This window comes from Eumetopias jubatus, unplaced genomic scaffold (genome assembly GCF_037043125.1).
Source record: "Eumetopias jubatus isolate StellerSeaLion01/CBP00866 unplaced genomic scaffold, mEumJub1_p1.0 scaffold_4, whole genome shotgun sequence".
Lineage (NCBI taxonomy): Eukaryota > Metazoa > Chordata > Mammalia > Carnivora > Otariidae > Eumetopias > Eumetopias jubatus.
In genome coordinates, this window is record NW_028274810.1 from 82494096 (window position 1) to 82514817 (window position 20722).

Here is a 20722-nt window from a genome sequence, read left to right on the forward strand (position 1 = left end):
CTACGTGCTGCAAAGGATGGGATAGTCTTCTCTTTAAAGAGCCTGTAATCTGACTGCAGGAATAGGAAAATATACAATTGTGTAATGTTTCTGATGACAAATATATAGTGTCTTTTTCACCCAACTGGGTGTCTAACAATTCAATTCAATCCTGACACTAAGTGCACCTGAAAGTAGCGTCAGACTCCATAGGTTTAAGGGCCTAGTCCCACAAGACTATGATCCTCACTTCAGAGGCCAGTGTCAAGCCCTGAGTGCCTAGACTACCCATGCACTTCTGTCCAACTTGGCTATCAACTCAGGAGTTTCCACAAGCCATCCTCCACCCCCCACCAACCCCGCCACCTTAGATTTGATAATTTGCTGGAATGACTCCTGGAGTCATGAACATGCTGCCTTGCTTACTATCAGCAGTTTACTATACAGCTTACAACTCAGGAAAAGCCAAATGGCAGTGAAGCACTGGGCAAGGTGAGAAGGGAATGCAAAGCTTCTAGGTCTTCTCTGGACAGCATCAATATATTCAACAACCCGGAAGCTCATCGAATCAAGAGGGTACATAGAGCCTTTTCAACAGTTTTACAGAGCTCAATCCCCTCTGCCTGTGGGTGGGAGGGACTGAAAAGTTCTCCAATCACCTATTTGGTCTTTTGGGAGACCAGCCCCATCCTGAGGCTTGCCAGGGGCCCTAAGTTACCTCCTGAGCCTAAACTCAGGTGTGGCCAAAAGGGGCTCCTTATAAACAGCAACAGAGACTTCTACCACTCAGACAACCCCAAGGGTTTAGGAACTTGGACAAAGACAAAATATTTACTTGTTTTACGGTTCTTTTTTTTCTTTTACCACAATTCTAAAAAAACTGAGTAAAGGAACAACCTGGCCCGAAGGTGATACAGTTCAATCTCCTACAACATTCCCATGGCAACTACTAAACTATCTTTAACTGACAGGCTATCCAAGGCAGCACATTTCACCTTCCTGTCAGAACTCTCAACTTTTTATATTATACGTGGGTGTATTACAAGGAAAAGGTAAGGTAGATCTTCTGTTTACACATGTAATACATAATTTTTACAAATTATAATACTGAAATGTATAAAGAAGAAATCCAAAAACTGCCTAAATATACCACCCACATTATGGCAAACAAGTGTCTAAACAGTTACATGTAATTAAATTCAAGACTAGCTACAATTTTATTTTACTTTTTTAAAAGTATTTATTTATTCATTTGAGAGGAAGAGGGAGAGAGGGAAGAGTGTGCAAGTAAGGATGAGCAGGGGTGAAGGGGGGCGGAGGGAGAAGCAGACTCTCCGGTGAGCAGGGAGGCGGATGTGGGCTTGATCCCAGGACCCTGGGATCATGACCTGAGCAGAAGGCAGCGCTTAACCAACTGAGCCACCCAGGCACTCGAGCTACAATAATTTTAGTACGAGGGATTATAATTGTTCTACAATCCGCTTTTTCCCTACTTCATGGCATAAATATCTTATAAAAAACTAAGCATATTTCTTTTTGATACATGATATTCCAAAGTATGGATATACCATATAATTTGTTAATCTCATAGACCACGAAACCTCTCATCTCTTTTTCATTTTATTTAACTAAGATTAACAGCGCTATTTTTTTTTTTTAAGATTTTATTTATTTATTTGAGAGAGAGAGAATGAGAGATAGAGAGCACGAGAGGGAAGAGGGTCAGAGGGAGAAGCAGACTCCCCGCTGAGCAGGGAGCCCGATGTGGGACTCGATCCCGGGACTCCAGGATCATGACCTGAGCCGAAGGCAGTCGCTTAACCAACTGAGCCACCCAGGCGCCCTAACAGCGCTATTCTTAAGATTTTATTTATTTGAGAGAATGAGAGAGAGAGCACGAGAGGGGGAGAGTCAGAGGGAGAAGCAGACTCCCTGCTGAGCAGGGAGCCCGATGTGGGACTCGATCCTGGGACTCCAGGGTCATGACCTGAGCCGAAGGCAGTCGCTCAACCAACTGAGCCACCCAGGTGCCCTAACAGTGCTATTCTTTAAGAAAGTTCTGTTTTAAAGATTTTCTATTTGAGAGAGAGCGAGCAAGTGCATGCACAAGCAGGGGGAGCAGCAGAGGGAGAGGGAGGAGCAGGCTCCCTGCTGAACCAAAGGCAGACGCTCAACCAACTGAGCCACCCAGACACCCCAAGAAAGTTCTGGTTATTAAAATATTTTTCCTCGTGTTGAGCCAAAACCTTTCCCCTGGAGCTTATTCCTGCCTCTAGATCTATCCTAAAACAACAAAATCTTTTTTCTAAATCTTTTCATTAATCAGGCTACCATCATTCAAAAGTTATGCAATTAAAAAAAAAATTTGTGGTAAAATACATATAAAATTGCCCTCTTAACCATTTTTAAGTATACAGAGTTCAGTGGCATTAAGTCCATTCACCTTGTGTGCACCTGTCACCACCATCCATCTCCAAAAGGCAAGTGTTTCTTATATTGCTATACATAAGACATTACAGTTACCTTTATTATAAATTCCAAGCACTCTGGAAGTTCGAAAAAGGGTGATCACTTCCCAACTGGGATATTAAGAACAGGGCTGTTTTTGGAGCCTAGTAATATTTCATGGAGAAATGGCAGTAGCTGATGCTGTGCCACTGTGGTAGAAACTGTGCTAGGCATGTTCAGCTCCAAGCCACTTCAAAGGAATGACCATTCCCAAAGACTCAACTGCTAGCAAAGCAGGGAAAGCAAGAGGCCAGCAAAGAGGCTACTGCAACAGCCCAGCAAGTAGTAATGAGAAGCTGACCAAATAACCAGGGTGTGGAGTAGAAACAGGAAAGCTGGGTACGTAGTGTGCTCTCTATAAGATTAGTACAGGTATGAGCACAGTGCAGATAGACAACGTAAAATCTGGTAAGTAAACCAGACCTAGAGGTGAACAGATAATGAAGAACTCTTGAGTTTTCAAGTTGGTTGAGCTGGGGGGGGGGGGCGGTGTGATGACACTGGAGCCATATAGGAAACAGGAAAATCAGGAGAAAACGGGAATAAGGAGAAGGGAGAAAGAAGTTTGAGATACCAGTGGGATAAGCAGATAAAGGTAACGAGCACGCACCTGAAAATGATAATGTGCAGCAAGTGCTAAAGTCATACTTGGGAGTAAACTAACCAGAGATACCAGTTGTATTCATAAAGTCTGTAAGTATGAAGTGATACTACATCTTATTACCTAATGTCCGAATAAATGACAACACTTACCATTTGCCACACTTGCATGATATTGTCTTCTGATACAGAACAAATCACCCAAGGTTCATTGGGATTCCAGGAGAAGTCAGATATCTTGGCAGTGTGACCACCATGAATAAACTGGAAGAGGGAGGAAAACAAAGATATGAAAAGCAGAAGGCAATAAACAACGGACTATATTAACACTACTCAGTGTGCAGAACATACCAACAATTCTGGTGGCCCATCTTCTGCATCTTCTGGGGATTGTTCCTCTCCAATTTTACTAGCACAAAAAGATTTTTAAAAAAGTTAAAACAGATTTATCCCAAGTAACTAATTTGGAAAACTATAAATAAAGAAAATAACTCCACAAAGAGTAACCAATGCAAGACTTACCTTAAATCCCAGACATTCAGTCTGCGATCAGTACCACTGGAAGCCAAAATAGTCTCATTGTGAGGCGACCACTGAACCTACAGTAAGAATGAAGTAAACAGAAAAGCTGTTACTTAGAAAATTAAGGGGAAAATACCTAAATTATACTTAACAGTTAAAAAATTTCATAAATAAAAAAGAAATCAAAGTATTTTAGACATTATAATTAAAATTGACAGCTGGAGGGGGTGTCTGGATGGCTCAGTTGGTTGGATCATGCAACTCTTGATCTCAGGGTTCTAAGTTTCAGCCCCAGTTTGGGTGTAGGGATTACTTAAAAAATAAACAAACAGAAAAAAACAAAAAAACCCAAACCTTCCCCCCATGAAAAAAAACCCCCCAAACCCCAAAAAACACAAAAACACCATGACAGGTAGGTAAGATGGTTTCTTGTATGAAGATAACCTATCACTAAAGCCAGGATGTCAGCTTTTGTTCTACTTCATTATCTATCTATCTATCTATCTATCTATCTATATCTGTGTGTGTGTGTGTGTGTGTGTGTGTGTGTGTGTGTGTGTGTGTTAAAGATTTTTAGGGGCGCCTGGGTGGCTCAGTTGGTTAAACGGCTGCCTTCAACTCAGGTCATGATCTCAGGATCCTGGGATGGAGCCCCACATCGGGCTCCCTGCTCTGCGGGGAGTCTGCTTCTCCCTCTCCCTCTGCTGCTCTCTTGCTGGCGCTCTCTTTCAAATAAGTGAATAAAATCTTAAACAAATAGATTAATTTTAAGTAAACTATTTCATCCTACACACACACACACGATTTTTAATTTTTAGGTAAACTCTACACCCAATGTGGGGCTGGAACTCATGACCCTGAGATCAAGAGTCACATGTTCCACCTACTGAGTCACTCAGGTGCCTCTCATCTTATATTTTTGAAGATCTGATCTTAATCTAGTTTTACTAATTCTGGCTTCTGACCAAATGTAATCCAATTCTGACCTCAGAACTAAAGTACAGAACACACACATACAGTATCTATTTTCTCAAGTACTTATTATAAATTCAGTATTACACATAAAACTGATAAAAAATTAAAACAAAGAAACCCTGACCCCTTACAATAATGATTTTATTAAAGTTAGCTACCACACGTACAACAGTCACACACTGTTGCACTGTTCGATAAGAAGTCCTAGCTTCATGTACAGACAAAAGGGCACAGTGACCAACACTTAGGGAAGAATTTAGATACTGTCCAGGCAAGAGCACCATTACAGGCAAGGACAAAGAGACAGGATAAAGATATAATGTTCACTGGAGCAGCCTAAGAGTAGAAAGTAAGGTTAAGTGAGACCAAGTGCACAGGAGTATGGCTCACCTAGAGCCTAATTCAGAGGCCACTTTCACACACCAAAATTAACTTTGACCACCCTTAAGTTCTTTTTTTTTCTTAAGATATATTTATTTATTTGACAGAGAGAGAGAGTATAGCGCACAAGTAGGGGGAGCGGCAGGCAGAGGGAGAAGCGGGATTTGATCCCAGGACCTTGGGACCATGATCTGAGCCAAAGGCAGCCACTTAATAGACTAAGCCACCCAGGTGCCCCCTCCTCCCATTTTTTAGATTTTATTTACGAGAGAGAGAGAGCACGCACACACAAGATGGGGGGAGGGGCAGAGGGGAGAAGCAGACTCCTCGCTGAATAAGGAGCCCAATGGGGGGCTCAATCCCAGGACCTCGGAATCATGACCTGAGCCAAAGGCAGACCCTTAACTGACTGAGCCACCCACCCGAAAGCGCCCCCACCCTTTAGTTCTTAACACTTAACAATCTTCTGTTAGGTGAATCTAAATGGGCCTTTCCAGGCTATAAAACTGTAAGCTTTTGTTTTTTTTAAAGATTTTATTTATTTATTCATGAGAGACAGAGGGAGAGACAGAGGGAGAGAGAGAGAAGCAGGGGGAGAGGCAGGCTCCCAAGGAGCAGGGAGCCCGATGCGGGACTCGATCCCAGGACCCTGGGATCATGACCTGAGCCGAAGGCAGATGCTTAACCATCTGAGCCACCCAGGCACCCCTGTAAGCTCTTTTTTAAAGATTTATTTATTTGACTGAGAGAGAGCAAGAGAAGGAACACAAGCAGGGGGAGTGGGAGAGGGAGAAGCAGGCTTCCCGCGGAGCAGGGAGCCCGATGCAGGGCTCGATCCCAGGACCCTGGGATCATGAGCTGAGCCGAAGGTAGACACTTAATGACTGAGCCACCCAGGTGCCCCTGTAAGCTCTTTGATAGCAAAGACTATATATAACATATTCCTCACAGTGTCCTGGCAATAAGCACTGAACATAGTGCCATATTTCTTGAATTGAGTCAGAGAGCTTTTTGCATGTTAAGAAAGGAGCTTAAACTGATGAGGCAGAAAACATGGAGCTAGTACTTTTGGCTTCAACTGCAAAATCAACAGACATGGCAAGTTCTGGAAATAAGGGAAGAGACAAATGTCAGGAACATGAATACAATTATCGGGCACCGATTTTCTTAATACCTCAAGAGTGGCCAGTGACCAGTTTGAGGAAGTATAGAAATAACAATCCCAATTCCTACAGAGATTATCATAGATACGTAGAAGATTTCTATTATTGATAGTAAGGGGATAAAGCACAAGTGTGCCTACTCACACATCCAGGTTTTCCTTAAACAAACACACAAATGCAGCATTAGTTTCTCTTACCTGGAATATTTCATCCTTATGTGATTCAAAGGAATGCAACTTAAGTTTCAGATTTCTCAGATCCCACAAGGCAACAGTCTATGTACAAAAAGAAAAGCAAGTGCAATCAATAATTTTTTTATGAGAAAAAAACCTGCAATTGAAAGAGCTCTGTGCATTCAAAGGAAGCAAAACAAATTTACCCAATGTTTTTTTCTTAAAATAAACCAAACTGACCTTGTCGGCTGATCCTGTGGCCAGAATGAACTCACTATAAGGATTGAAAGATAGGCAGTTCACTTCAGCAGTGTGAGCATCAACTGAGTGGCTTGGTTTGGAAGTATTGTTTGAACGAGTATCCCAGCTTTAATAAAAAAGGAAAAACAAGAAAAAAGCTTGAAAGGGGTAATATAAAACCTAGAGAACAAGGAAAAAACTAAAACATGGATTCTACTCACATCATAAGTTTCTGATCATCAGCAACTGACCCAAACAGAGACTCATGGAGCAAATGCCAGGAAACATCTTCTACTACCGCTGTATGTCCTGTAAAGATGGTCTTCGCATCCACCACTTTTCCTTCCTTTGGAACAGCACTGATGTCCCAGAGGCAGATGGTCTTAAATGTAAAATTAACTATTATATAAATGGAAGATTCTCACTTCCCCACATACCTCAGAAAAGAAACCAACTGATAACCAGCCCAGATTTGCATCAAAATGAGAAGGATACGTACATGGTCGTCTGAAGCACTAAGTAAGTGCCCACTGAGATTTGGGTTCCAAGAAAGTCCATAGCCTTCCTTCTGATGTCCACGCAGACGCAAGTCTGGGTTGCACTCTCCAGAAGGGTCTGCAAATTAACAGACATATCAAGACTATCCAGAGTCTACTGCCTCTTTGGGTCTACAAAGCATAATGGAATTTTGATGAAGAGGTCTAAAGCTCTTCATATTTATAGCAAAACAGACCCATTATGATCAAATTTTTAACAGTTAAAATGCACCATCATTTGTTCTGTGTAAAAAAAAAAGCATTTTTTTTTCACCTAGGTAAGAACAAAGGAAGAATATCCACATATACCAGTATACATCACAGGATGTTAAAATATACAAATAACAAGCAATTAAACCCAGATTGAGTGGAACAGTGTACTCCCATAGTGACTCATTATCTGTATTTGAACTGAAGAGGGCAGGTACCTGGTTTGGAAGGATGTTTTGTATAGTCAAAAACAAGAACATCACTGGATGGAGTCTTTGTTGCAATGATGCAAGGGTTCTGGGGCATATAACGTGCCCGGTTTACTTCTCCTTCATGGTTGATCTTGATTTCTATTTCAATTTTTCCACTAACTGAGCCAAAACCTCCAAATTCTGTAAATAAGAAATTGCAAATGAGGACAAAGCAAGAGCTACTCTGTCACTCAAATTATGACACAGGCAAGCTTTTTATCAGCAAACTGGTATAATTCTAGAAATAATCTAGACATTTGTTAATAGTATAAAGTGTTTTTATACCTCTTATTTCATTTGATTCTTACTGCAGCCCTACACAGTAAGGAAAACGGTTAATATCCCCCAAAATTTTACCAAGAAAAACAAATTTGGAGTACCTACACTAATCTGTTCTTAGTAACAGGACTATGGCTGAACCTAATGTGAATTCCCATTTTCCTGATTCCTAGCCTAATACTCTTTCAGCTGTACCTACACCAATTCTAGATAGTATTAACTATCCAAAAGTAAGGAACACTACCATTTCCACTTCGAAAGTAGATTCTCAGTAAGCAATTTTCAAATCTCATCTAAAGTAACAAAAAGTGCTGAATAAATAAAACCCAAGTTACTATTTTATTTTTTTAAGATTTGAGAGACAGCCAGCGATAGAGTACGTGCATGAGAGCATGAGCAGGAGGGGCGGAGGGAGAGAGAATCCCAAGCAGACTCTGCACTGAGTGCAGAGCCAGACGTGGGGCCCAATCCCACGACCACGACCTGAGCTGAAACCAAGACTCAAGATGCTCAACTATCTACTCCAGCCATATGCCCCTTAAGTTACTATTTTAATGAATATTAAAGTACACAGTGTGCCAGATACTAAAGAGTCCCCTTTACACCATCTATTTGAAGCTGTAGTTTGGAATGACCTTCCTGAAATACCATCACACTGTTATCTTTTCCCTGTACCATTTCTCTTAGTCCAGCGAAGAAAAACAGAGCCACAATAGCTAGTTGCATTTTCCTTAACCCCCACTTATACATGCCAACCACAATCATTAGCTGAAATAAACCAGGCAGGCAAGGACTAGATAAAAACATTTTCATTCACATTTGACTACTGTACGCACTTAGTTCTCCCAAGTGCCATTATAAAAGGTATAACAATATAATTTGTGATTATGTAAATCCTGGCAAAACAACATATAAACAAAGGTAGTTAATGATTAGTCGAAGAATTACAAAAAGCAGCATGATAAGATACTTAAGAGTCGGACCTTGGCCTGACTGCCAAAGCTTGGTGATTTGGGGAAGGCCTTCAATTTCTGAGTCTCAAATATCTTCTCCATAAAGAAAAGTTGTGAGAGTAACTTATAAATTAAAACCCTGTCAACAGCACTGTTATACAAGTGTCACACTTTGAAGGACAAAAATCTTTTCAAAAAGCAAGGACATAAGATGGGTAATATGGTTGGCAGATTAGATAACTTTCAATTTCCAAATAACTTTTTACAGTTGAAATGCAAATGTTTCATAAAGACTAAAAATCTAAAGTTAAAAACTCAGAATAGACTCTAAAGGAGAAAACAATCCCACATTAAACGAATTTTCCCCCAGAACTCTAGACCTTGAGTATCTACAATGTAAAAAAGAAAGCATAAGATAGGGGATTGCAAGAAACTTTCAGTCTAAACACAGAGAGAGAAAACAGAACTACAGATGACTATGACAAAAAAGCCTAACTGCCAAAAAAGCCTAACTGCCAAAAAAGCGATCCCGATGACAAGGGAAGGGAACAGCTGCAGCCGAGCCCGCAGAGCAAGGGCACAGACTATATAATGTGGGGTATTTTGGTATTGGAGACATACTAAACAGAGGGTGTCTCCCTAACTGCTGTTAAAATACAGTAGTAAGTCAGCTTAAACGATTCACAATGGAGTTTTTACAAAGATGAGGACTCATCTATTTAAAAAATAATTAGGAGTTCCCAAGCAGAAGCTGACAGACGAAAGGCCAAATCTGAAGCAGGAAACAAAGACTGAGGTATCAATGTACAATAAATGACTATCAAGGTCCAGTTGTATTCCTATTTTGTTTGCTTCTCTCCATATAAAACACTATTAAAAAAACTTGGGGGGGTGCCTCGGTGGCTCAGTTGTTCAGCGTCTGCCTTCGGCTCAGGTCATGATCCCAGGGTCCTGGGATCAAGCCCCGCGTCGGGCTCACTGCTTGGCGGGAGGCCTGCTTCTCCCTCTCCCACTCCCTCTGCTTGTGTTCCCTCTCTTGCTGTCTCTCTGTCAAATAAATAAATAAAATCTTAAAAAAAAAAAAAACCACAAAACTTGGGGGGGGGGAACTTGAGCTATAATGTACCAAAAGTGCCTAGCTTGACAAATTTTTACAAATGTATACACCAAGAAAACCAGCACCCAGATCAAAATATAGAACATCTCCAGCTTCCCAGAAAGTACTATCATGTCCCTCCCAACAAATATCCACCCTCCCCCACAAACAGGTAACCAGCAGTGATTTCTACCTGTAAGCCACTCTTTGAGTCCCTAAACACCTTTTTATCAAAAAAGAGTAAACTCTAACAACAAATATTCAATTATCTCACCATGATTTAATAAGTTTATTTTATACAATTCAGAAAAAAAACTAAAGATATCCTAAAAAAAATTCTCCAAATAAATTGCTAAAAATAAACTTGTTGATACTGAAAGATCTTGCTAACAGTGTCATAAGTAAAATTTTACACCTATCTATTTGACAAGGGCTTAAAATGTGACTATAGCCAGGCTGACCCTAATATAAACACACAAATTCTTTTTACTGTCAAAACAGGACAAAGCCAGTTTTCAGTTTTCACTTTGAAAGTTCAATGATCTTTTGAAGCTGTCTGCCATCCACTACCTAAAACCAAATGGGGTCAAGTGGATGGTAACTAATTACAATAGTTCAATCTGAGAGCCCAGGATATTTCATCTGAGAGCAAGACTGATAGTAAGCTAGGAATGGAATGTGAGTGTTCCTCAAGATACCTAATAACCTAATAACCACCCAAGAGACATTAGGATATTATCTACCTCCACCATTGTTAAGACCATACAGAAGAGAGCACCACCTCTCTTTAAAGCACCAAGCCTATCCAGTGATCTGAAACTGGGGGGGGGGGGGGGGAGTAAAAGGAAGAGAAGAGAGAGAAAGTGAGATAAGCTCTGTAACTTTAGGGCAAGTTACAAAACAACTATTGAGTATCAGTTTCCCTATGAGGATTAAATAGGGTGATTTATATAGTTGTACAAATATATCACGCATTATTAAAGTATTTTTTTAATTGTTCCTCTGTAATTAAGCATTAAGAGGGATAAAGCAAAAGTTGGTTTGATGTTATTCAAAAAACTCAGTTACCAGAGAAAGATGAATACATTATGTTAAAAAAAAATGCCACCTCAACAACCAGTGAAAACAATTTGCCAGCAAATGGAATTTTTTTTTTAAAGATTTTATTTATTTGACAGAGAGAGAGAGCGAGAGCAGGAACACAAGCAGGGGGAGCAGGAGAGGGAGAAGCAGACTTCCCGCTGAGCAGGGAGCCCGATGTGGGGCTCGATCCCAGGACCCTGGGATCATGACCTGAGAGCCGAAGGGAGATGCGTAATAACTGAGCCACCCAGGTGCCCCAGAATTTTTTTTTTTTAAAGTAGCCTCCACGCCTAGCATGGAGCCCAATGCAGGGCTTGAACTCACCACACTGATATCAAGACCTGAGCTGATCAAGAGTCGGAATTAAGCTTAACAGACTGCCTTCGGCTCAGGTCATGATCCTGGAGTCCCGGGATTGAGTCCCGCATCAGGCTCCCTGCTCAGCAGGGAGTCTGCTTCTCCCTCTGACCCTCCCCCCCCATGTGCTCTCTCTCTCTCTTTCATTCTCTCTCTCAAATGAATAAATAAAATCTTTAAAATAAATAAATAAATAAATAAAATAAAATAAAAAATTGCTAACCACTTAGAAAAATGCTTGGATTCCTACTCTGTACCCAATGCCAAAACAAATTCCAGAAAGATTACAGTTTTAATGGCCAAAACATAAAGCAGTACCAGAAAATAACAGGTAAATATTTTAAAATCTTGGAATGATAAAAGTGTTTCCAAGAATGACACAAAATCTGAAGGATTATCAGACGAAAGTTGGGACAAGTAAATCCAATGTTGGCAAGGACATGGAGAAATACACATAAATACATCGCTATTGGTGGGACTGTGGATCTTTTTTGGAGGGCAACAGCAGTTATTAATTTTACTTGAAAACGTTCTTGCCCTTTGATCAGCATTCCACTTAGAAAATTATTTTATGGGCGCCTGGGTGGCTCAGTTGGTTAAGCGACTGCCTTCGGCTCAGGTCATGATCCTGGAGTCCCGGGATCGAGTCCCACATCGGGCTTCCTACTCGGCGGGGAGTCTGCTTCTCCCTCTGACCCTCTTCCCTCTCGTGCTTTCTATCTCTCATTCTCTTTCTCTCTCAAATAAATAAAATCTTTAAAAAAAAAAAAGAAAAGAAAATTATTTTATAGCAAAACTATGCAAGACATATGGTACAAGAACTGTTTTTCAAGCCAGAAAACTGGAAACCACTTAAATGTCAAATAAGGGATGGTTAATTATGACACAGTATACAACCATCAAAAGGAGATACATCTTACACAAAAAGATGTCCAAGATACATCAGATCAGAAAAGCATATTCTATGCTGCATCCTTAGTACCAAGAAAAAAGCCTGGCGTACAATAAGTACTCAGCATATATGTTGAATGAGTGAGCCAATAAATGGGATAGATAAATCATTCAAAAAACAATTTAACAGTGATCTACATGTAGAAGATAGGTTTATGGCAGTGGCAGGGTCCATAGTTCTCTATTTGCTTTGATTTCTAAAAAAAAAACTTATTACATTACCAGAGTATTTGTTTTGTCACTAAATAACCAAAAATCCTATTTAAAAATAATTTATCTTCATTTAATAGAAAGGAAGCTGATACTCAGAGAAGCTAAATGATTTATCCAAAACCACACAGCTAGTGAGTGGCATAACAGGATCTCAAGCCCAAGACCTCTTAAGTTCAGTGTCCATCCCCACCCCCACCCCAACACTAATGTCTACCCAGAGAATAACTTCCCAATAATTGTATCACGCATAGTTGGGTCAGTGACACAGAATTGTATTTGCGGACCTTTATCTTAAGAACTTACTACTTTGCATTCTGTATCACCCTAAGGAAATATGGAGCGATCAAAAGATTAACTGCACACAAGAATCGTGGCAAGTAACTGGAGCCCAAAAGAACTTAGATAATCTAAGAATGGATTCTACTAATCAGGAGAAATTTAAGAAACAGTAAACATCCATTTTTTAGATCACACATCTTAATGAGAGCGTATCTTTTCTCTCTTGGTATTAATTTGAGTTTAGGGATAACAACAAAGGTAACTCATCCATTTCTACCTCTATTAAAAGGAAGAGTTAAGTATTTCATGAACAGCTAAACCCTTAGATTATCTCCTAATATAGAATTAAATGGCTCATTTAATTTTTATATACATATCAAGTGTCATGATTGTCATTTGTACCACTTCAAAATGGAAAGGGTAATTTAAGTCATTGTTTCTCAATCTCCCCCCCCCCAAAAAACCTTGTAAGACATCTTTTCTGTCACTCCTGATGAAATTTTAATACCACAGATATCTTGTGTATTTATGTATACCATGTATATCTGTGCTTTATACGTTTAAAGAATAAAGATTGTTGGGGAGCCTGGGTGGCTCAGTCGTTAGGCACCTGCCTTCGGCTCAGGTCATGATCCCAGGGTCCTGGGATTGAGCCCCGCATCGGGCTCCCTGCTCCGCGGGAAGCCTGCTTCTCCCTCTCCCACTCCCCCTGCTTGTGTTCCCTCTCTCACTGTGTCTCTATCAAATAAATAAATAAAATCTTAAAAAAAAAAAAAAAAAAGAGGAAACACAAGCAGGGAGAGTGGGAGAGGTAGAAGCAGGCTCCGTGTGGAGCAGGGAGCCCACACGGGGCTCGATCCCAGGACCCTGGGATCACGACCTGAGCCGAAGGCGGACGCTTAACGACTGAGCCACCCAGGCGCCCCGTTGTGTTCCCTCTCTTGCTGTGTCTGTCAAATAAATAAATAAAATCTAAAAAAAAGAATTAAGATTATTTTCACACATCCCCCTTTCCAAGAACCAATTTTCATCCCTTTGGGGCAATTATCTCCCATGCTGAGAATGCACAAATGCATGCATGCACAGCAGTAATAAACGGTGGACTCTGGAGGCACCTGGCTGGCTTAGTTGGTAGAGAATGTGACTCTTGATCTCGGGGTTGTGAGTTGAGTATAGAGATTACTTAAAAGTAAAATCTTAAAGAAACAAAAAAACCTATGATGGTAATAATTTGCAATATGTGAGTGTATCAAATCAATACCTTGTACAACTTAAACTTACATAATGTTATATGTCAATCACGTCTCAATAAAGCTGGAAAAAAAAAAGCCCCCCCTTCCCCCCAGTAAAGGGGCACCTGGCTGGCTCAGTCAGAAGAACATACAACTCTTGATCTCAGGGTCTCAGGGTTGAGTTCGAGCCCCACACTGAGCGTAGAGATTACATAAATATAACTTAAAAAAAAAAAAAAGAATGAATGAATGGTGGATTTTAGCTTCTTTCAATTCTAGACCCCCTCCATCTAGTAGAGGAAGGTTTCTAGAAAAGACACAGAACCAAGTATGCATTAAGTATGTCTTCTGATATCTAATATCTGTATTGCAAACGCAGGGTTTCCAAAGCTCAAAATCTTATTACTAATTTGACAGGCTACTTAATCAAACTTTACACCCTTGTCATGATAATTCAAAGGTATGAAAGATATAACCCACACATCATTCCTTCTTTCAGTCTGAGATTCCTACCTCCTTTCTCACTGTCGTAGTGTGAGGCATCAAACTGAGCATCATCGTTAGGGAGCTGCACACTGGCTATCACAAGATGGTTTTGTTCATCTGACGTGTGTGTTCCCAGGACAAGTCGATGAATGCTGAAGTCTTTCCCTTCCGGTCTGTAATAGCAATACATGGTCACTATTCAAATTAGTTAACGCTAAGAGAGACAATGAAGTCAGTGATATACATGGTATGCAAAAGGCACTATTACAACTAGGTTTTGGGAAGAAAAACTTAACAAGAGCCACATTTCTGGGATGCCTGGGTGGCTCAGTCGGTTAAGCGTCTGTCTTCGGCTCAGGTCATGATCCCGGCATCCAGGGATCGAGCCCGAATCGGGGTCCCTGCTCCACAGGGAGCCTGCTTCTCCCTCTCCCTGCCGCTCCCCTGCTTGTGCTGTCAAATAAATAAATAAATCTTTAAAAACAAACAAACAAAAAAGCCACATTTCTGACTTTTTAAGATTTTATTTGTCAGAGAGAGAGAGAGAGAGAGAGAGCGCGCACAAGCAGGGGGAATGGCAGGCAGAGGGAGAAGCAGGCTCCCCGCTGCGCAAGGAGGCTGATGTGGGACTTGATCCCAAGACTCTGGGATCATGACTTGAGCCGTAGAGAGATGCTTAACTGACTAAGCCACCCAGGCATCCCCATATTTCTGACTTTTATTGTATCTTCCATAGAGGAGTATAAGGAGGATCACACAGCACTTAGTTTTGTAAATATTTCTTAAGTTGGCCAAAAATTTACAATTCCTTTGGGGAAAAATTCTAACGGAATAAAATGTGAATTAATTACTCACCCTTTACAATAGGTTGGGGGTAAAGAAAACAATTGCTGGATACACTAACACTTTAGGTTACTTCATTAAAAGGTAAAGGAAAGAAAATAACATTAGGTAAACTAATTGTTCAAATATTTACCAAGTACCTAATCAGTAGACAAATTGTGCCAAATACAATGAAGTACAAAAATGATTAAGACATGATTCGTGCACTCGAAAAGCTAGAGGCAATTAGATAGCCACGTACATAAATAATTAAAATATAAGTTGGAGGGGGAGATGAACCATGAAAGACTATGGACTCTGAGAAACAAACTGAGGGTTCTAGAGGGGAGGGGGGTGGGGGGATGGGTTAGACTGGTGATGAGTATTAAAGAGGGTACGTACTGAATGGAGCACTGGGTGTTATATGCAAACAATGAATCAAGGAACACTACATCAAAATGTAATGATGTAATGTATGGTGATTAACATAATAAAATAAAATTTAAAAAAATCAATTAGCTAAGGAGAAAAAAAAAGTCAACCAATATTACATGAAAGGCACACAAGAAGATGGGAGTTTATATGAGAAAGATTACTTCTGGAATTAAGGAAGTGTCCGTTAAAGAGGTGGTACTTCAGCAGACGTCAAAATGAGAGCTAAAACCCAGAAGCGACAAGGGCTCTGGTAAACAGTATTCCAAGGAAAGGGAACTGAGCATAGGGCAAGTCCACAAAATCCCAGACACCTAAGCTGTTTACAAACCATGTATCACTTAAAGATGAAGATACCTGAGGTTTAGGAAAAGTAGGCAAACTTGTTTAAGATCATACAACTACTAGGACTGATATCCCAAATTGACTTTGGATGTGGGAAAATGCAGTCAAAGAGAGAAGGCTAAAAAACAGATTCTAGGGTGCTGAATGCCACCTTAAGGCCTTCATGACTCTAGACTGCAGGGGGAACAAGGGACCATGGAAAATTTCTAAGGAACCTAACACCATCTGAATTACCACAGAAGGATTAATCTAACAGTGTAAAGCAGAGGTTCTTCAAGTGTGGTATCAGGACCAACAGCATCAGCATTACCTAGGAACTTCAGCTAGAAAGGCAAATTAAATTCTCAGATCCACTCCAGACCTACTAAATTAGGAACCTGGGATGTTGGGCACAATGGCCTATCCTAGAATCCCTCCAGCTGATTATGATACATGTTCAAGTCTGAGAACCTCTGGTCTAGAAAAGATATAATAGAATCCACTGGAGCTTGTAAATGAACTGTCAAGTAAAAAAAAAGAGAAAAACCTAGGAAATGTCAAGCCAAAGTCAACTATGATAAAGAGAAATAGGAACAATAGGAGAAAGCTGGAGTGGGACTCTATGGAAAGTATATACTCAGTCTGGAACATGTGATGTTGGGGAAGACTCTAAGATACTCCAGAGAAGACACCAGCAGGCAGCTGAAAATTCAGGAAAAGCTCAGAAGTTGGGTCTAGAGATAACCAATAGGAATTCCTCTGCACAGAGGCAATAGATATCTATATCCTACATAGAAAAAGTAGAGGGCACCTGGGTGGCTCAGTCGTTAAGCATCTGCCTTCGGCTTAGGTCATGATCCCAGGGTCCTGGGATCGAGTCCCTGCTCAGCGGGAAGCCTGCTTCTCCCTCTCCCACTCCCCCTGCTTGTGTTCCCTCCCTCGCTGTGTCTCTCTCTGTCAAATAACATCTTAAAAAAAAGGAAAGGAAAAAGTAGAGGAAAGAAAGAGAGCTGTCAACACAAAACTGGGAATGCCTGCATTTAGGATAAACAAAGAACCACAGGAAGTGAGGGAAGAAAAGTATTACAGAACTACAATTGTATTAAAAAAAAAAGATATGAATAAATACCACCACTACCACCACACACACAAAAAAAAAGAATGAAAAAAAGACACCAACAGACACAAAAAAATTAAACACTTGGTATTAGGTATGCTTGCTTCTAAGTAATCCTCATCTTAAAAAGTAAATTAGTACTGCTGGGGCACCTGGGTGGCTCAGCCGGTTAAGAGTCCAACTCATGATTTCAGCTCAGGTCATGATCTCATGGGTCGTGGGATTGAGCCCTGTGTGGGGCTCTGAGCTCAGCAGGAGGCTGCTTGAAGATTTTGCCTCCTCCTACTCTCACTCAAAATAAATAAATAAAATCTAAAAAAAAAATTAGCATTGTTATATGTGTGGAATCCAAAAAAAGGAAGGTAGAGGCTGGGTATTTGGACCAACGTCAAACACTACGAAAAGGTTTATTTACCTAGTTCTGCTAAAGTAGAAAGTTACTAAGATAACACGGATTTCAACCTTGGGGAATTTAGTCTAATTCATTGCTTTCTAAGTTGAGCTAATTACTGCATTATATGGGAAAGTTTTTAAAAATATGGCTCCAGAATGATTTAGTAGGTGTGGGGTGGCCAATGTTGATCCACTGATCGAATATGATACAGCTCATGACTGTGGAACCACCATTCAACTATTTTTCATCAAGTATTCTGCCACCAGTTCCTAAATGGTTTGATTATTACTGAGAACTCTTCAGAGAAATGACTCCACTTAACCTGAACTCAAAGAATTCTTTTTTAAAAAAAAATTTATTATTTATTTTTAGAAAGAGTGTGGGGGGAGGTGCAGAGGGAAAGAGAAGCTTAAGGAGACACCCATGCAGAGCCCGACGTGGGGCTCGATCTCACAACCCTGAGATCACAACCTGAGCAGAAACCAAGAATTGGGCAATTAACCAACTATGCCACCCAGGCACACTGAACTTAAAAAATTCTGATCAATTAGTTGAACATGGGAACTCCTGGTCATGATGAAGCTTCCGACTCTAAATTTCTAGGTATTAATTATTAGGAGTTTGGTAAACATCATTAGGGCAGACTTCTTCATTTTTTAATGAGACTGTGAAGGTAGCAACCTCTTTAAGTTATTAGTAAAATTTGTATCAAATTTCCATTACTTGAGCTGAAACATAGCCTAAAAACCACATTCTGCAAGATCTTGAATTCTGAAGACATGAATTTTGAAGAAATTAGTTATTCAGCACATAATATAATTTTTAAATGCTATTCTGAATGGTGAAGCAATTTTATAAAATACCCATTATCCCAACAGGCGTATTGGTCTTGATAAAATCTTGTATTTAAATTCACCTTCATCTTTGCACTGTCACTTCCTCCTGGAAGCCTTTCACGATACCCTAGGTTGAGGTGATTTTTCCTTGCCGTGATCATTTTATCTGTGCCACTCTTAAAATTATTTTTTACTGTAACACAGTAGCCCCCCCATCCGTGGTTTTAGTTACCCGCGGTCAACCACAATCCCCTCCGGAAGTAGATGATCTTCCTTCTGACTTAACATGAGGTCAATAGTAGCCTAATACTTCATCACAATGCCCATGTCATTCATCTCATTTTATTTCATCACATAGACATTTTCTCAACGACATCACAAGAAGGGTGAGTACAGTGAGAGATTTTGACAGCAAGAGACCACAATCAGATAGCTTTTATTATGGTATATTATTATAATCACTGTATTAATTATTAGCCTCTTACGTGTCTAATTTACAAATTAAGCTTTACCGCAGTTATGTATAGGAAAAAACATAATATAGAGTTCAGTACTATCCATGGTTTCAGGCATCCACTGGGGATTCTCAGCCATATTCCCTACAAATAAGGGGGGGGTGGGGATATGTACCATACTATATATACACAAGTCAAGGCTAGGGGGGTGTCTATCTAAACTCACACACCATGGTTATGTGGTAACTACCAGACCCTAAATAAATGGAAGGTAAACTTAAGTATGATTTTATCTTCTTAGAGGTAAGCTTCTCAGGTGTAAGACCTACCCTGCAAGTGATTAATCTCTCACTATGCACAATTCCCTTATATAAATACCATTCCACCTTCAGGTTAGTTCTAAACATCCTAAGCATCTCTGTAAAACTGCTCTTAGCACATGTAAGTATTAGTTTACATCAGCCTCTTCAACTATACGCGTGCTCCTTGAAGGCAGGTACCATGTCACATAAATGTTCGTACTAACCAGCTACCACCTCTAGATTCCAATGTTTTGCTGAAAAAACTGAACTCATCACAGCATTTTTTTGAAAGCTGACACATTTTACATTATTTGGTCAACTGTAGTTACAACAGACTATTCAATTCGTTATCAGGAAAAGTTTTCTCTTATCAGGTACATTGCAAAACTATTTTTACATTTTGTCTTATTTTTTGGCCCAGAAAAAAACGTCACCAATAGGTTTTGATCACGTGCTCGCTTTGGGTGACTGGAGAAAATCAACGTGAGAAATCTACACTGAGGAGGACACAACAAGATAACGTTCAAAAGATTCACATCACCTGGTTACATCTGGAAGCCACTGTGCAGTTAGGCTAGGCCACTCCAGAGCATGGGTCATCACCAAATCGTAAAGAAAAGGGGTGTTCTTTTTCCATATTTTGTACTCTTCGTTGATCACACGTTCTTCTACTGCGTCATCAAAGGCTGCTAAAAAGTTAAAAACAAATTAAGTTAGCGAACACAAATGGAAACTGAGTCAACACTTCCAAAGCTACCGGCCCTGCTCCAGTCCAGATTCTGAAATGGAAGAGATAGGTGTAAATCTCCCCCGCCGCGGAGGTACCAACACCCCTCTCCACCCGCGCGAGCCCGCAATTACTCTCGGGCTAGCCAGGCCAGTCACTCCGTTAGCCGTTCGGGCGACGGCGCCGGGCCCCACGAGCACGCTCCCGTTCGCGCTGAGTCTACAGAAGCCCCGCGGACGCCCGCACACCGGCCCCTGGGGTGGGGAACGGCGCAGGCAGAACCGGGAGAGGCGGGCAGACCGACAGGGACGCGGGGAGGGACCAAATAGCGGCCGGGGCCCCCCCACCAGCTCCACGCCGCGGCGACAGGCCTCCGCGCCGGAGGAACTGGCGCGCCGTTAGCCCGCCCCGCGGGGCGATCTCTCCTCACGCCTTCGATGGTGGGGACAGCACTCAAGAGTCGGGCTTGTCTTCACTGCTAGGCCCTGTCGAGGCCGCGGCCCAGCCCGGCACCCCCCGTCCTCCTCGGGCGGCCCCAGCACCCTCACCTTCCTTGTCGGCCATGGCGGGCAGGCAAGCTGGGGGGATCCCGGGGTCGAGCGTTGCGGGAGGGGCGGGGAGGCTACGGGCGCTCGCTCTGCGCGCGCGGCCTCTATTGTTTCCTGTGGCCCCTGCGTGAGGTCCGACTCGCGCACCTTCGCGCCAACACTGGCCAATCGGAGCGCCCCAAATGGTAGGGTGGGCGGGGAAGCCGCGTTCGCAGCCTATCCAGACACGCAGAGTCGCTTTCTGCGGGTCCGAGGCGCGCGCCCCTCCCCTGCCCCCGTACGGCCCGGAGCCGACTTC

At 41.4% G+C, this 20722-nt stretch overlaps 1 protein-coding gene across 1 annotated transcript in view; it reads right to left on the bottom strand.

The window, feature by feature from the left end:
• Positions 1-20565, bottom strand: part of RBBP4 (RB binding protein 4, chromatin remodeling factor) — a 23899-nt gene extending 3334 nt beyond the window's left edge. Inside the window, exons 1-11 of the mRNA XM_028113817.2 lie at positions 20425-20565; positions 19691-19838; positions 14495-14640; positions 7506-7679; positions 7041-7156; positions 6763-6923; positions 6542-6668; positions 6326-6403; positions 3610-3686; positions 3439-3496; positions 3241-3351 (exon numbers count right to left, since the gene is read on the bottom strand). Coding sequence (XP_027969618.1) covers positions 3241-3351; positions 3439-3496; positions 3610-3686; positions 6326-6403; positions 6542-6668; positions 6763-6923; positions 7041-7156; positions 7506-7679; positions 14495-14640; positions 19691-19838; positions 20425-20440 — 1212 coding nt within the window. The 5' untranslated portion in view covers positions 20441-20565. The remainder of the gene's footprint in view (positions 1-3240; positions 3352-3438; positions 3497-3609; positions 3687-6325; positions 6404-6541; positions 6669-6762; positions 6924-7040; positions 7157-7505; positions 7680-14494; positions 14641-19690; positions 19839-20424) is intronic.
• Positions 20566-20722: the final 157 nt, after the last annotated feature.